At 46.3% G+C, this 16,816-nt stretch overlaps 1 protein-coding gene across 9 annotated transcripts in view; it reads left to right on the forward strand.

The window, feature by feature from the left end:
* The window catches only part of nbeaa (neurobeachin a), a 210,281-nt gene that overhangs the window by 120,331 nt on the left and 73,134 nt on the right, over positions 1 to 16,816 (forward strand). For 5 of the 9 annotated variants that reach the window (XM_036523380.1, XM_036523381.1, XM_036523382.1 and 2 more), the window contains 6 exons: positions 314 to 761; positions 4,075 to 4,229; positions 6,342 to 6,468; positions 7,504 to 7,623; positions 8,700 to 8,827; positions 12,819 to 12,880. In XM_036523380.1, coding sequence (XP_036379273.1) covers positions 314 to 761; positions 4,075 to 4,229; positions 6,342 to 6,468; positions 7,504 to 7,623; positions 8,700 to 8,827; positions 12,819 to 12,880 — 1,040 coding nt within the window. The remainder of the gene's footprint in view (positions 1 to 313; positions 762 to 4,074; positions 4,230 to 6,341; positions 6,469 to 7,503; positions 7,624 to 8,699; positions 8,828 to 12,818; positions 12,881 to 16,816) is intronic. The other 4 variants (XM_036523384.1, XM_036523387.1, XM_036523388.1 and 1 more) reach the window with 1 other exon arrangement.

Consider the following 16,816-nt stretch of genomic DNA (forward strand, 5'->3'; position numbering starts at 1 on the left):
CACTGTGCCAGTGGGGACTAGTGGAGCCCAGTGACACAGTAAATGAAGCAAAGCCTTCAAGTCTAACTGATTCCCATTAGTGACGCTAATTGCCACCGTTAAGGATAAATGCATTTGTTACATCTGAAAGTCCTATGTATTGGTGACTGCTACAGTAATAACACGCACACACACACATACACACACACACACACACACACACACACACACACTCGTACGTACTCTGACATCCAACATCAGTGTCACCTTCAGCCAGGGCTAATGGACCCGAAGTCGTGTGTAACCTGTGTGTGCGTATGCATGTGTGTCACAGAGAACCCCTCGGCCTTCTCAGAGGGCGGCAGAGAGAAGGAGACGCCCACACCGGTGGAGGACCTGGCGGCGGAGGGCTCTCTGCCGCACACCGACTCGGGCATTGGCGAGGAGCAGGTGTCCACCGTGCTGAACGGGGCCGACCTGGAGCAGAGCGCGGGCGGGCCGGACGCCATGAGCGAGCTCCTGTGCACCCTGTCGTCCGAGGTGAAGAAGTCCCAGGAGAGCCTGGTGGACGCGCCCAGCGTGGAGGTGCTCAAGCCCACCCCTTCCATCTCCAGCATCTCCCAGGGCAACAAGGGCATCAACGTCAAGGAGATCCTCAAGAGCCTGGTGGCGGCCCCGGTGGAGGGCGCCGACGCGGGTCCGGAGCCTCTGCTCTACCCCGACCCAGCCATCAAGACCCAGGCCCAGGCCATCCTGCCCATGCAGTTCCACTCCTTCGACAGGTAGGCCAAAGGCAATGCCCATACCCCTTTAATATGCAAACCCTTCCTCTGGGCACATTACTGACAATGGCAGAAATACATTACATTATTGCCATTTAGCAGACACTCTTATCCAGAGTGACTTACACAGGTTACAGTCTTTACACATCATCCTTTTATACAGATGGATATTTTTGAGGCAATTCTGGATTAAGTACCTTGCCCCAGCAGGGAATTGAACCAGGAACCTTTTGGTTATGAGCCCTGCTCCCTACCAGTATGCTACACTGCCTGCCTTGAATATGGTTCATAGCTTCAAGTAAAGTGGAGTGGGACTGCATCACATAATCTAGGGCTTTAGCTTTTAGTGAAAAGGTCCTTTGTTAAAAAATGTTAATGCTCTGATTTACAGTAATGTTTCTTTCAGGGATAAAAATGAATTATTCAGCCTGAGGCCAGTCATCGGTGATCCCTGTGTTTAAAAAAAGTTCTCTAACTCATGTTGGGGGGTTGTGGCGGCATGTGTGCATTCCAGCAGCAGATAAGATCTGGCAGCCATTGGTTGGGAACTGGGAGAGTGTAGAACCCTGTTCTCCAGGCCTGGGTACCCCCTCGTGAAGCTCCCCATGACCCTACCATCTCTTGCAGACTTCCCCCGGCACACTGGTGTTCATCTCCCATTAAACCATCACTGCCGCTGGGCACCGGCTCCTCCTCTTCCTCCCTGAATCACTCTGCCCAGTCTGCCGCTGTTAGCAGGGCTGTTTGATCTATGGCAGTGGGAGATTAGAGGGGGGGTTCTGTGTGAGGCCCTTCAGTCTCATGCCTGAGCAGAACAGACACACCCCCCTTCAGCTTGTGTCTAAATTCCAGCTGGTGGACTCAGTTCCTTTTCCCCAAAGATGTGAGGTGAAACCAAAATGCAATAGGGCGGGACGCAGCGGGTCTTCCCTCTCAGAGCAGACGAGCAGACACGGGACAGGTGACGCAGACGAGGGGGGCAGCAGATTAGGGTCTCCGGGGGCCGCGCTGACAGATTAAACAGAAGTGGCCCTGGCTCCACGCCGCGCCCGGCCTGTCATCCTCACGGCTCAGCGCGGTAATGGGACCTGGCAGGCCCAAATGAGTTGCCACACCGCAGCGTGTTATTTTTGAGATGCTTTCACGTGCTCTGTCCGCACCCTGCACACGCGGCTCTGCTTTGTGCTTTAGCCTCGTCACGAGGCCCAAATGGCGAGTCTGATTTTCGCCTCCTGTCAGCAAAATGAGCTGCCAGGCCCAGACTGGACCCCTCTGACCATCTATCGAGGTTCCAATAGCTGATGAGTGACAGAATCAAATAGAGTGTCCCCTCCAGCTCTCCCCACCCCCACCCTGTGCCCCTTTGCTATTCCCTCTGAGGGGAGAAAAGAGGTTCTCTTCTGTGCTTTCCCTCTCTATTCTTATCATCAGAGAAGAACATTGTTTTGGTCTATTTTTTAAAGTTGGGATTCATCCCTTATTCCTCATTCAGTAGATGGGTACCCATTCATCCCTCCTAAAGTTGTTTCATCTGCACATCTTCATATCCATGTGTCTGTATTTATTTTTTCATCTGTGTGGAACATAGTAAAATTTATATTCAAAATAGTTCACAGAAGTTGTTTTTGACAATAACTTGAAATGATACTGCAGTACTAGCTAGCTGTATATTGCTGTTAAGTAATAGTTATGATGTTATGTATAGCTGTACTCCTAAGTTGACAGAAGTTTGCCTCATGTTGACTACTCATATCTTAAATTGAACATTTATTAAGTGGCTGTTCTGAGACACAGTGACTGTGAATATGTACCATGCATAGAACTGTAGCCTGTTAATATTCATCTCAAGGTTAATCCTTGCTTTCTTCGTGGCAATTCAATTAAGACAATCCTCTTAATAATTTATGAGCTAGGAAATCTATAATTCATCAAATAGCGCTCAGCAAATGAATATTTGATTAAAAGCATTCAAATGTGATCAACAAGCATTGTCTATTACTTATGATCTACATCCAGGCCTGTCAAATGTCCATATTGAGAGTTCAGTAAACCAAACCAGCAAAGTCAATTATAGACATATGCATGAAATGACCTGATACCTAGTACCCTAGCCTGCCATGTACTGACAGACAAAACATTATCTAGAGATTTGTGTGCAGTGCAGCATATATATATATAAACATAGAATATTATTATGTGTTATGTTATTATGTTATTTTGTGCTCATGTAAAGCTTCCATTTAGTATAACTTGGCCTTTGTTGATGATTTCTGCCCATCAAGTTCAAATGCAAGTTTTTTTTTTCATTTTCGTTTTAATATGTGGATGTACATATGTGTAGAATGAGAGGATTATTGTTCCTGTTGTATTAATATGGATTTGAATGTTTCCTTGGGCAGCCATTTCTGTGTGGTTAATAGAAAATGTACCTACAGCTATATATGTGTTTCAAATATGCAGTACTTGACAATGCTTTCACTGTTCATCAAGGGGTGGAGGGGGGTGGGGGTGGGGGGTGAGAATGGCACCCAGCTCTCTGACGCTGGTATCCTCACAAACTGCAAGGCTGATATGTCAGCAGGAGGAGAGTCCTCCTCACCCCCTGTGTTCCTGAAATGGTGCCCTGGCGGGGGTGTGGTGTACCTTTCACCCCAACCCTCTCCCATTCTAATTACAGCGAGCCTGTCCCTCCAAGTCCGACTGCAGCTGCTATAGAGACACACTGCAGGGCCATCATTGTAGCTCTTAGCCATGACCTCACTGCCCTGCCTTATTTCTCTCCTTGGCGGAGCTTGTTTACGGCTTAGTTCTGCTGCCAATCACTCAGGGCCATATGAATGTGCACAGTGTACCCATCTATAAATATCCAGGGTGGCCAGAGACATGTTTCAGTCCATCCATAATGAGTTAATGAGGAGGTAAATTGCATCCACCGCTGTGCCACCTCAGTTAATTGAGCCCCGCACGCCACAGTGGACCCTGTTTGTGTACGCTTTCTGGAAAGTACGGGAAAAGCTCAAATCACATGAATGTCTAGACACACACACACACACACACACACACACAGGCCTAGTGCTTCAGTTTAGGGATCAAAGAGATATAGGCTATGATCCTGCTTTGTGGGAAATGATCATAGCCTATACCTTTTTGAGTGTTGTTATTGTGGATTTTAGTCAGCAGGTATTTCATTAGTAGTATATTGTGCATTAATGTGCCACCCCTGTTTGGCAATTGATACGATATCTTCAGGCTACGCCGCACATGTCTGTTGATTGCGAATAAGACAGAGCCCTCTCTCTGATTGGTCCTGCAGGAGCGTGGTGGTCCCCGTGAAGAAGCCGCCGCCAGGCAGCCTGGCGGTAAACACGGTGGGCACGCCCACCGCCAGCGGGGCGGCGGCCTCAGGAAGCACGCCCAACATCTTCGCCGCTGCCACGGCCACACCAAAAAGCATGATCAACACAACAGGTGAGCCATCCAGCAGCAGCGTGCTCAAACCTGGGTTGCACTGTCTAATGCACAGTGGTCAAACCATGCAGCTGACATTTTCACACCTGCTTTATACATTGAGAGCTCTGTTGGTCGCAGACGTGTGAGTGTAATGTTAGGCAGACAGCTGGTTAAAAGGTGGCACCCTGGTGCTCTGTAACAGTGTGCGTGCCTGTGGACTTGCCAGCCTTGGCTTGCATACTGACTGAAAAAATTTCCTCTTTGACAAAAATAGATCTTGAACGGACAGCCAAATAATACAGTTTTGTGTGAAGATTTATTTTTGAAAGCCCCACTCTATGGACTTCATCAGCGTTTAATTTGAGTAAGCACCGCAAAATTGAATCTGTTGTGGAAATAATTAGTCTTTTAATGCTTCACTCTGTGTGTATGTGAGGGAGGAGGCGGGGCGGGTGTCTCTGTTTTAGTAGTGTTAATGAAAGTCAAGGGGATGAAGTTATCGTCCGAGTGTAACAATTCAGAAAGCCCGTATGGGGCCACTAGGTGGCGGTCTTTCCTCCTTTACACACTGGCCATCATTCGATTAGGAGCATTGTTCTGCCTTACAGGTTCACTAAACACACACACACACACACACATAAAGATAAGCCTAATTGTTAGGATAACATTTCCCAGCTTTAGCTTTCTTGTGCAATGCAACCAATTTGTAATTTTCTTTCATCATTGCAATGAACAAATGTCTCCATTTAGAAAACAGCAAGACAGTTACAGGTTCTTCAGTAAAGAAAGCAAGTGCCCATTGTCTGAGTGACGTGATTTTTTTCAAGCAGTGTTAACAGTTGTAGACCATCAGGGAAGAGGTGGGAGTATCAAAAACTTTTTTCATTAGGGTTTAGGTTATAGCCAAGTAGGTTGTAGGTTAGATATTAGATACTCTACATACTTGCATTCAGAACTCTGGGTTACACTTTCACTTCCCTAACTCCTATGCAACACTACCAACACTAGAGCTTCCAATTTAAACCAAGTCCCAGCTGAGAATACAGTTCAAATCCTGCATTGTGCTCTCTGCTCTCTCCTGACCCTCTAAGCTATCGCCACTAACAAGAGCACTATTTCATCACAACAAGGGCACATTCTATATTAAACTCCTTCAGGAGGCTATTTTTATATGTCTTTTAATGAGAAGCTTGATGTTTCTTTAAATATGCACATTCATTTCCTCTGCATTCTATTTCTGAGTGTGTGCCTCTGTGTGTACATATTTATAGAGGTCCACCTCCTGTGCAACAGCGGTCTGTAGCTGTGTATCCTCTTCAGGAACCTATGTAGAACTGGGTCTGTCATGGGGGCTCCCATGTTAGAACCCACAAACCATTTGGCATTGAAATATCTAGGAGTGTGTGGCTCTAGCTTCCCCTGAATCTGGGAGTGAAAATGTGAGGCAGGCTGCTTTCTGGCTACATGCATGCCCCTTAAAGTAAGATGAAATGCTCACTTGTATGCTACCCAAGAGATCCAGCACACTAACAGTGATAAGCCTCCACGATAGGTTAAAGTCATACTTGCTTCTCATTTTCTCAGTTTGACTGTGCTGCACACTAATCATTAGCAATGTCTGCTTTTAATATGTAATCATGTTGCAGTTTTCATATAGTTACGACAGATCATCTGCCCTGATGCAACATTGCATTATCAAACACTATCAAACCACTTCACCTCACACAAATAGACGTAAGCTTTGACCATTCTTGCTGGAACAAGGTAGTAAGTCCTTGACACATTGTCTATCTCCTCATTCATACACTTGCAATGTCCTCAATCACTGCAAAGGCTGCAGAATATCTTTGATACAACGTCTCTGCACACTGAAAGCAAACCTGTGTCAGAGTCTCCTTGGGCTATTATCAGTGCCCTTGTTCTACACATGTAAAATGGGAAATGAAAGTCATTCATGTTTAGATCCAAACTGGTGCAAAGGCACATAATACTGATAACAGGCGTCAGGCCTATATGCCGTCTACCTCTGTGAGACAGAAGGATTTCTCTGCACATATAAACATGTTGCATTACTTTTCTTTAACCGAAAACCAGATTCCTGCTTGACCTCTGTTTGTCTCTCTCCCACAGGTGCCACGGACTCTGCCTCCTCTTCCTCCTCATCCTCCTCCAGCTTCGTCAACGGAGCCACCAGCAAAAACCTGCCAGCTGTGCAGACGGTGGCCCCGATGCCCGAGGACACTGTGGAGAACATGAGGTAGGGACTGGACGCTGTCTGGGTCCGCTGTTCCTTTAGCCGTGTCCTAAATCCAGCTCTTCCACCCCCCCGCCCCAGTTCCATTTCCCCATCTCGGCTGTCCCCACCCCTTGGCCCCAGCTCTTCTCCCCATCCCGCTCTCCTTCACTCCTGTCTGAAAACTATCTGAAAACTCAATCACTTTGAAAGAAACATGCTCATTTTTGTAATTGTATGTGCAGGTTTTTGTTTGTATGCCTTTGTGTGTGCGTGTGTGCGCGTGTGTGTGTGCGCGTGTGTGTGTGTGCGTGTGTGTGTGCGCGCAGGCGCACGCATGTCTGTGTGTATTTGTGTGTGTGTGTATTTTTGTGTATGTGTGTGTGTACGCAGGTGCACATCTCCCACCTAACTGCAGTGAGAGCAGCAGGAGCCTCACAGTGACACACATCACAGTCACCAGATGGTCCACAGCCAACACCACCACTGTTCCCTCTCATTGTTTCAACCTTGGCGCACACCTCACTGTTGTGTGCTTCTTTCTTTGTCTGATTGTGTTGCATGGAATGTACTGTGCTACTACTTTCTGTCTTTATCAGTGAGTAATGTAATTCCATGACTATGTGGGTAATGCACCTTACTGTAGGAGTCATTTCCTTTTCTCTCCTCTACAACATACTAGAATGACCTCTTTCTTTGTTAAGCACAGTACAGGACCTAAAAAACCACAGACAGACAGGGGTACAGAAACATCTATGTATATATATATACACACACACACACACATGCAGAGAATGATCAGACTACAGATCAAAAAGCTTTCCTCATATCCTTATGTCCAAATCTATGGTCCTTTCCTCAGTGCAGCTGCAAACATAATAGCCATGCAAAGAGGTCAGTGTAAAAAAAACACTTAAAAAACTTACATTCAGTTACACTTAATTACAGTTAATGCTTGACCCCATGACCATTTTGAAGAAGTACTACCAGCAATGAGACATACCTCAGTATTTATAAACCCTTGTGATTACTGTCTCTCTGTGCTAATTTGTATTGCAGTGCCTTTTGCGAAGTGGACCAGTGTCCACTCAGACCCGGGCTGACGCCTCCAGAACTCAAATCCTTTAGCTCCCTGGCAGGATTCCAGGCAGCCCCCAGAAGTGCAGGACAGTGTCTTAGGCAAGGACACATCCATTGGTCACCCACTGAGTCCACCCCTTCACTGTATACCCTGTGGCCAGGCGGGCGGGGTGGGGTGGGGCAAAACGCTTACATCTGAGTGGCTAGACCAAGCTTTGCCTTCCTCTGTGCTTAAGCTGTTTTTTTTTGTCTTTTGGGGAATGACGGGAGTGACTCTGTTCCTCAGTACACTGGCCAGCCAGCAGCCAGGGGTGCTCCACTGTTAGAGTGTGCCTAGTGACTGTCTAACAGTAGTTCATTAGTAGTCGCTAAACTGATTATCAGGAACTAAGCCATTAATGATATGTTCCAGACATCTCACGTGCTGTGGTGGGATGACTGGTAGTGCACAGAGACACTCCCTCTTCCCCCTGCATTTCAGCAACAGTGTAAGAGCTGTGTTCATTCCCAAGGCTTGGTAACACTTCAGTGGATGCAAGGGACCAATATGCTTTTCTGCTTAACACACGTAATAGGATAAAGGAGTATAAGGTCAAACCAATCGCTGGCAATCCTGACACTCTGCTCCTAAGGAGGTGCTCCTCATATATGAATGAGTCGTTCCCGAGAATCAAATTACTTCGGACAAATGTGATTCTTATCAAGGAGCCGTGCTGAACTTTAAAGGTCAATGTGTCACTCGCATCCTTTGAACAAGTGTTACCCAGAGCATTAATTAACTGGGTGAAGTGGTGCTAAAGCCTATTAACAGCGCTGTGATTTCAAGCTCCCCTGTGGCCCCAGTGCACCACCTCATCAGCACTAGTGCAGAAAAGACAAGGGGTGCCAGAGAGCTAAAAAAGAAAAAAAAAAAACATCGACCCCTGTCATGACCCCTGTCATGTACTAACTGTGGTGGAGGGGACTATATGTGCTGCTTGCTGCTTCACCTGCGCTGTGCTAACTGTCTCTCCTTTTTCTGTCTCTCCTCACATTTAACTCTCGTTCCCTTCTTTCCCACCGCACTCATTTCACCCCCTTTCATCACTCTCTTTCTCTTTACTGCTCCCTCTCTCCCCCTCTTTCCTCTTTCCTCTCTCTCTCTTTACCCTGTCTCTCCATTCAATGTCCCGCAGCATCACCACCAAGCTGGAGCGCGCCCTGGAGAAGGTGGCGCCCCTGCTGCGGGAGATCTTCGTGGACTTCGCCCCCTTCCTGTCGCGCACGCTTCTGGGCAGTCACGGGCAGGAGCTGCTCATAGAAGGTACAGGTGCTGTGCAGGTGTCCTTTTTCCTTATAGCCCCGTGTTTTGTGGAGTCCTCGTCGTCGCTGTCTGCGACGGTGAGCCGCGCCGCTGATGGAGCAGGAGCAGGTGTGGCATCAGGGACGCTGTTCTCAGGCCCCCACCAGTCCAGGCTCTGCGAAACCAAACACTAGCAGGGGAGGCTTGATCTTTTCGCACCGGTCAGCATTCCCATCGTCTTGTTCCTCTAGGCTTGTTCACTCTGTGACACTGAGATTGGTGCCCTCTGCTGGCTAGGGTGACGCTGCTATGGGGAGTGGGTTTTGGCATCCTTGGTCAGTCAGCGGGGCTGTGAGTATCTTCACATTGCAGGCAGTGAGTGATACTAGGCCTCGTGCCTGTTATCCCCTGGCTTTATGTGTAGGACCGCAGCTTGCCATGCCGGATTCTACTAATCCTGCTGATAATGGCATTCATCCACCTCCTTGCCCGTGAGAGGTGCCTGTGCACAGGGTCATGGCCCCACATGACCTCACTTCACCACTTCCTTTTCTTGCTGTCTGTCCTCCAATAAATATAACAAATACACACTGCATCTAAATATTCTGTAATATTGCTTGGGTGCTTAAATATTATACTTCCAATGGCAAGCAGGCCCAAGAGAGGAGCAGCAGCCAGGCCACACAGTGATTCCTGGCTACAATACTGCATCCTCCAATACCCATTTTTTACGGTATAAGAGGAATGAAGCCATTTCTTTGCTGTAAATACAAATGTTTCCCAGCTGACGTAAAGTCTTACTCTTAGATCAGACAGCTGCACTCAGGCATATTCTTTTGTACTGTTGTATTAATGTGCTCCGTTTCATTACATTTCGTCATTTGGCAGAGCATGCACTCTTATTCAGAGCAGGCCGACTGCACAGTTTTACGGGTCCTATAAAGGAAACTTTACTGTCGAAACATTAGTATTGCTGCGTTTTAATATTTGTTGAAACATTGGACAAGATGTGTTGGTTTTGTTCAGTGTTCAGTTTTGTCTGTTTCAGTTAGCTTAACACTTAACACTTTCACATGTCTTGTTTGCTCTCTCTTTTAACATTGTCTGTGAGATTCTAGAGAAACTGTCTCATGAAATTTTGAGGCATGTTTTCTGAGTGGGTGAAACCCTGATGATAAAACGCTGGCACTGTATATCCCTGAGGGAGACTGAATGAATTAGTGTATGACTGGTAGCTGTAAATACCAGTCTCCCATTCACTCTGTTGTGTCTTAAACCTACAGAAAAGGCATGATCTTAGTGAAGCTACTGGGCAGAGACAGGGAGACAGAGAGACAGAGAGAGAGGAGTGCAAAAAGAAGAAGAGAAATGGAAAAAGTGGCAGAAACAGAACATGCCATCACGGAAAGCATTAACCTTAAGGCCAGTCATACTGTCTGCTGACTCAAGTTATGCACACAGACAAACGCACACACAGACAGATGAAGAAAAATAGCATGCTGCTGGAACATAGTGTGCACTGTATAAACACTGGAAAGTGTCTGCTCCATCCCTGCCCTCCTGGGTTCTTAGGACGAGGCAGCTGATCTGGCTGTTAAAACATGCAGATAAACCTTGAATACAGAGGCCCACACCTGAAGCACTGCCGCTTTCCTCTACCAAGCGTCTGTGTCTTTTCCACCCAGCGTCTTCTCGTGTACAAACTCAAACTCTCATTCTCCATTTTCCTTTTGAAACCTCTGTCCCTCCTCCACCTGCTGTCCTCTGCTGTGCAAACTGCCTGTCATTTACTTACTCTCTGCTGCCCTCTACCAAAGCTCTGTCTTTCCTCCACCCAGCCTCTACATGGCTCCGCCTGGCCCTTTCATGAACTGTTCTCCCCTGTAACAACCTCCTGTCCTGCAGCCATTTCTTTGCCTCCTGCCACTCAGCCTCCCTCTTCTCTATCCAGCACACATATACACACACATTCATAAAAGTGTCCACTTAGAGATGCATTTGTGTCGATCTCAAATTCGGCTGACTTTTCCTGTCACTGCATAGTGTTGTCCTATCGGATGTATGGTCATTGTGCTGATGAAGTGATGTCCAGGAGTTGGGAAGTGTTTGGAATTCGTCAGAGGGGTCTGTTCAGCAGCCAGTCTTGGGCATGTTGATTTTGTCTGATTGGACTGAGCTTCATACATGTATTGAGCTGGTCTGATGAGAGCTAGGGCAGGATACTTTTCTACAGTCCTATCAGAGCAGTCTTTCTGAGGCAATCCCAGTCAGAAAGAAGCTCTCACACAATATACACAATATATGTACCCCCTTTACCCAGACCTTTCTCCACAGTCTCTGTGATTGTGACATTGCACTTTATGCTCCATGACAACAGTCTTAGCCACTGAGATGTGTAAAATACCACAGCAGAGAGCTGTAAAGCTACATAACCAAGTAGGAGCCTTTTTATGAGACTAGGCAGGCCTATAAACTTAAAAATCTTTTTAATGTGTTCAGAGATGTCTAAAAACTATAGTATAATATCCAAACCACTTGTGGTTTATACTGGTGGTTAAAGAATGATTCATTCCTTTTGATGTTTCTTTGAAAGGTCCCCACTGAGACCACACCTTTGCCTTTGTGTGGGCTTCTGTTTATTTCATTTGATACCCTGTGCTTCCCTCTGTCAGACATTATGGGTTCTCCTCAGTCATTTCTTACACTCATATCCAACACCATCTTGCTAGGCAAGCCACTTCCATTCCAAAAAAGCAAGCCGTTTAAGAGTCTGTCCAAATCCCCCCCTTCTCACATTCAGACTTGTAATGACTGCCCCTATTCATCTCTCTGATCTGGGATCAGTGCAGGTGTAGAAGAGCTAATCAGTTCCAGCTGAGCTCTCTACAGACCAGCTGTCCACACCTGCTTCTTCTCTTCTTCACTGGTGCATTGTCAGCTGAGAGCTACTGTCTGTCTGCAAGTGTGTGTGCATATGGGCCTGTGTGTGTGTGTGTGTGTGTTTGTTTGTCTGAGAGCAGCAGAAAGAGACACTGTTCTGTGCTGGTCTCTCTCACTCTGTCTATGCTGCCTGACTTCGTCTTGCATCATAAGGGGTGACGAACCATTCTGTGTCTCTGGCCAAATCCCTCTCTGGGCCAGCATACAAGAATAGCAACTTTGATATCAAGCTTGTACAAGAAAGCAGAAACATACTCGGTTCATGGCGTTCAAAATCCCTACAGAGTCCAAGACTAAAACCATGGAGTTGACATAAGGCACAAAATAAAACAAAAATAGATTAAGCCCTTTTAGCTCAACCTTGATAATTAACTTTATTCAACGCCAAAGTGTTGTTTTCTATTCAAATGTTGTTTTCTTCCTTTGCATGAGCTATTATTGGTGGCCAGTTACTCTCTTTACTACATATGATAAACAACAGTCTCGGTACTTTAAAACATGCATGCTCACATGCATGCGTGCGCTCACGCGCACACAGACACACACACACACACACACACACACACACACACACACACACACACACACACACACACACACACACACACTCACTCTCTCACTCTCTCACACACACACACACAAGTGTATTGATCCTGCTTTCCCTTGATGAGCAGTGACCTTTTTGTCCAATCCCGGACGTGCACAACACCTTGTTAAATCTGCCCTGAATAAATGAAAAGGAGGACATGCCAATATAATGAGGGTGAGGTAGAGGCCATGTGACTCAGGCTTGTGTGGATAGGCTGCTATCTCGTTTATGTGCTGTGTATTGAAGAGAGAATGCTAATCTTTCAAGGTAACATTAAATTAAGATTTGAATAAATTAGTAAATCCTTCACATTTCATAGGAATCGTACTTAACTAAGAATGTAAATGAGAGATATTGCCATGTGTGAGTGCAGTATGGTGCGTAAGGGTGTGTGAAAGTGTAGCTGTTGGTCTGTGTTTGAGTGTATGTGTGTCTTTGAAAATGTCCTGACTTTGAAAATGTCTTTGCTCTGTGTTCCTGTAGGTCTGGTGTGTATGAAGTCCAGCACTTCAGTGGTGGAGCTGGTAATGCTGCTGTGCTCACAGGTGAGGTCACACTTTTCCAGTCCAGCCATTCCCTTTGTCCCCATTTCCAGTGCCTGCAGAGCACCTGTGCCACTCTCTGCACTGTCTCGCTCTGTCCTGGAATAGCTGTCACCAACTGTTTCTTTGCAAGGTTGAGCCATATTGGGGCATAATGTGTTGATGTTGTACAACCTTGTAAATATTAAGACTTGTGGCCAATTTGTAGAGCTCTGACTAACTGTACCTTGTCAGTCCGTGTCTCTCATCTCTCTGTCTGTCCGGTTGTCTGTCTGGCAGTCGGTGGCCATTTGGGTGAGGCATTGCAGTGCTGCATTAGCTGCTGCATCTCAGTCAATCTATACCGTGGGAGTCAGGTTACAAACATCCATTAGGGCTGTGCTTGGCTGCAGAAAAGGCTGTCGTTGTTCTTTCCTCCTTGTATAAATTATGACTGACATCCTTTCGAATGTGTTTCATGCCCTTGCATCAGATTTGTATCAGTGAAGGACAAATGGCTTGTACGCTGTTCTTATGCATCCTCAAAGAAAACTGTACAGGTATTTAGGACATGTCAGTGTATGTGTATGGAATGCACATACACTGACATGTATGGGTATTTGTAGTTTTTCATCTTAGAAATCCAATTTTGAGTTTATGACAAACTTCTCAGATTATTCATAATTCTTATTATGCCTCTTGTCATCCTCTTAAAGCGTGTGTAAAGGCAACACCAATTCATAGGAGCGCAGTTTAAAGACTTCCCAGCTGCTGGTCAGAACATATTTGTTGGTCAGCAGTGAAAATTCACAGTGAAACAGTTAAATCCTCCATGCAATGGAACAAGCATATCTCAGCAAGTCATTTTATAGAAACCCTGAACGCTTTCAATATCAGCACAATGCAGTCCCACGTCCGTTAGCAAGGATGACGCCAGTGTTAAAAACACCACCATATACCAGAGCAATACTTCCCTCTCATCTCTTGAAGAAAAATGAAACATTACCACAGTGATGACCTTCTTATTCTCTCTTTGAGCCTCCATTTCCAAGGGGTCAGAGCCCCCATGTTACATGTATTACAGTAGCTATATAACATACCTGCTGTTATTGCGTCACGTCTCTGCGGAGCCCATATGGAAGCTATCGGCAGGAGCCTCTCCGCGGATCCAGCTGCTCAGAAAACGGTCGGACGGGGCTCCAAAGCAGGAGAGTGCACCCATCAGGAGCCGCGCTGTCGCCTGGGTTCCTTGGACCTGCCACGCACACCTACGTGCATGTGATTCTATCACAGGGCCACGGTGAAGGAGCATTCCCAAGGATACGCAAAGGGGCTGTGAAGCTGTGCCGACTGAGCTTCCCTGTGGAAGAGAAGGCTGTGCGCTCACTCCCAGTTCCTGGAGTTCTCACTGTAGAGGAGCGGGGCGTCAGCACTGCATTATGGGCCCTCTCTCTGTGTTTAATGGCCTCATCCTCCCGTCACGGAGATAGCATTACCGCGGCTCCACAGCTCCCGGCCATTAGAGGCTCCAGGGATGAAACTTTGCCCGGAATATTGATCTGAAAGAAAGGGAGGGTAACCTGACCTGCCTACCCTGTGTCCTTCTGGAACTATCTGGAGGAAAGCCTTTAGTGGGGCCAGGTTTTCAGCAAGCACTGCCAATGAACCAGCTCCATGAACAATTAAAGATAGAATTTTATGTATGACTATACCAGTACTATTCATAACCATTGATTGAAGTATTCAGTTCACTCACCATGACACCTCTTCACTTATCACTGAGTATCACTTCATGAAAATGCCTTCAATGTTAGGGCAGTATTCAACGTCACTGCTCAACAGTAATTTCCCTTTCTAAAATATCAGATTGGACAAAGCCAGTTTAATACAGTATCCTGGATGCTGTAGTGGGGTTGCTCATCAAGCAGATTACATGTTTGTCCTGACTGGGAAGAGATTCCTCAATTAATTATATGCAGGCTTGTGTGTAGAAAAGATTGCAGAGAATAATTTCTCATTCAAGAATTCTACTGGCAACATCCTCAGCTCATATTCACATTTGTGCTCAGAGAACAGAGGGGTCGGAATCTCTGCTATGTCACACTGTGTATTTGAGCCATTAGTGTCACTAATAATTCTGTGATGATAAATTGTCTTGTGTATTTCACTGGCATTGTATAGGCTAGCCTGGAGGGGGAACAATGTGTGTCTCATGTTGGAGCCTGACTTTAAAGTAAAAAGGTCAGATGGGTCTGTTGTTTGAGATATAGAGTGGAGCCGTGGTAGGCATTTTCCAGATGTCAGAGCGTATCGCTGCAGAGATAAAAGCACATTCTTCCTTTGCAGACAAGTCCAACAAATGCATATTAAAGGAGAGCTTGGTTAAATCGTACAGAATGTTTCATAAGATGCACATTCTGTACTGGATTGGAGCAGCTCTAATGTCATCAGACCCTTTTGGCACTTTCCTACCTCCCTTGCCTTATGCAAGGAATAAGCCACGAGCTGGAAGCCTCCCAGTCATCCTGCAGTCACCGTTACATGGTGATGTCAGCCTTCCTCATCAGAGTGGGAAAACAAACATCCCGACACCAGAGGTGCCAGTTCCCAGAGTCTTCTTTTATGTGAGGGATCAGGTGACCGCCTCCTGGAGGCACCTGTCAGGCCTAATTCACCACATATGGGCCCAGCTTGTCTTTGAAATCCTAGCAATCGCACCCACCCTGCTTGTGGAGTAATGTTTCCTTGCAGAAAGGGTGCCACTGTAAACAACGTTAAGTGCCTGGCCCACTGCAGATGGGGCCGCAGGCTGGATGGTTTGTCCTAAAGCCACGTGTGTGTGTCATCACTCGTCCTTAAACCTGAGAGTACGCTGTGGGTATAACACAGTCACCAGATTTTTATTTATCTTTGTCACGTGTGTGTGCTGCCAGTGGACCCTCCAAAGGATAATAATGGCTCGTGACCGCTATTTTAAATCCAGATGAGCTCCTTGCAATGTGGGATAACACAGCGAGGGAGTCGCTGGGAACATTTGGAGACCAGATGGGCTTCGGCTTTACCGTGGGGCCGGAGGATGTTTGCGCTAATGAGGCCCGTACGTCTGAGCACAGTATTTGAACCAGTGACCGCAGGCTCTGGGCCTGGTCAGCACTGCAGGGTCCAACCTCCGAAGTAAACAAACGTTGACCATCCGACCCCAGTCTTCTGACCAGTGAGCTGACGTGCTTGCAGTCGAATGATTGTATGAAATTCCCCAAAATCACGTTGCATTCTGCCACCATTGGGGCTTGTCATACAGTACCCATTTTTTCAGTTATTTCACTGTTTTATCTGACCACGTAGTGTGCTAAAGCCCAAATTGATTTCTTAAATTAATAGCTAAGTTAAAACTGAAGGATGTCTGTGATGCTTTTCTGACAAGAGTCACTTTGCCTCTGGTTTGCTTCAAGCTGTGTTTGTGTTTTGTTATTCCAGAATCTTATATTCAGAACCACTGTGAAACATTTTGGTAGCTCTTCTGACAAGAGAAAGCAGGTGTAGATAAGAAGGCATGTTAGGCTCAGCCTGCAAAGGCATTCTGAAAGGAGTTGTTTTCACTTTCTGTGTTTCGGAAAGACCTCAGAACTATATCTGGTGACATTTTTCAAATTTATCCTTTTTCTGCCAGGCTCCCAAAGTGCCTTTTTAATGATTTCCAGACAGGGTTGTATCTGTTACTGTGAGTGCCAGAGGTAATGGCTGGACAGGGACAGGATACAGTTTTGTTATTTGTTATTCCATCTCTCCCGTCTGTTGATCTTTTCACAGAGAGAACAAAGAACATTGTGGGGAAGAGTTTTAGTTGTCTTTAAACCTTTTTTTTACACCTAGTGACAGCTTATCCTGGTTTGAACCAAGTGTTTGTTTCACTCATTAGACCAGATTTGATTCAGTGTCTGTGTCAGGAGGAAATGAGCT

This window comes from Megalops cyprinoides, chromosome 3, assembly GCF_013368585.1.
Source record: "Megalops cyprinoides isolate fMegCyp1 chromosome 3, fMegCyp1.pri, whole genome shotgun sequence".
Taxonomy (NCBI): Eukaryota; Metazoa; Chordata; class Actinopteri; order Elopiformes; family Megalopidae; genus Megalops; species Megalops cyprinoides.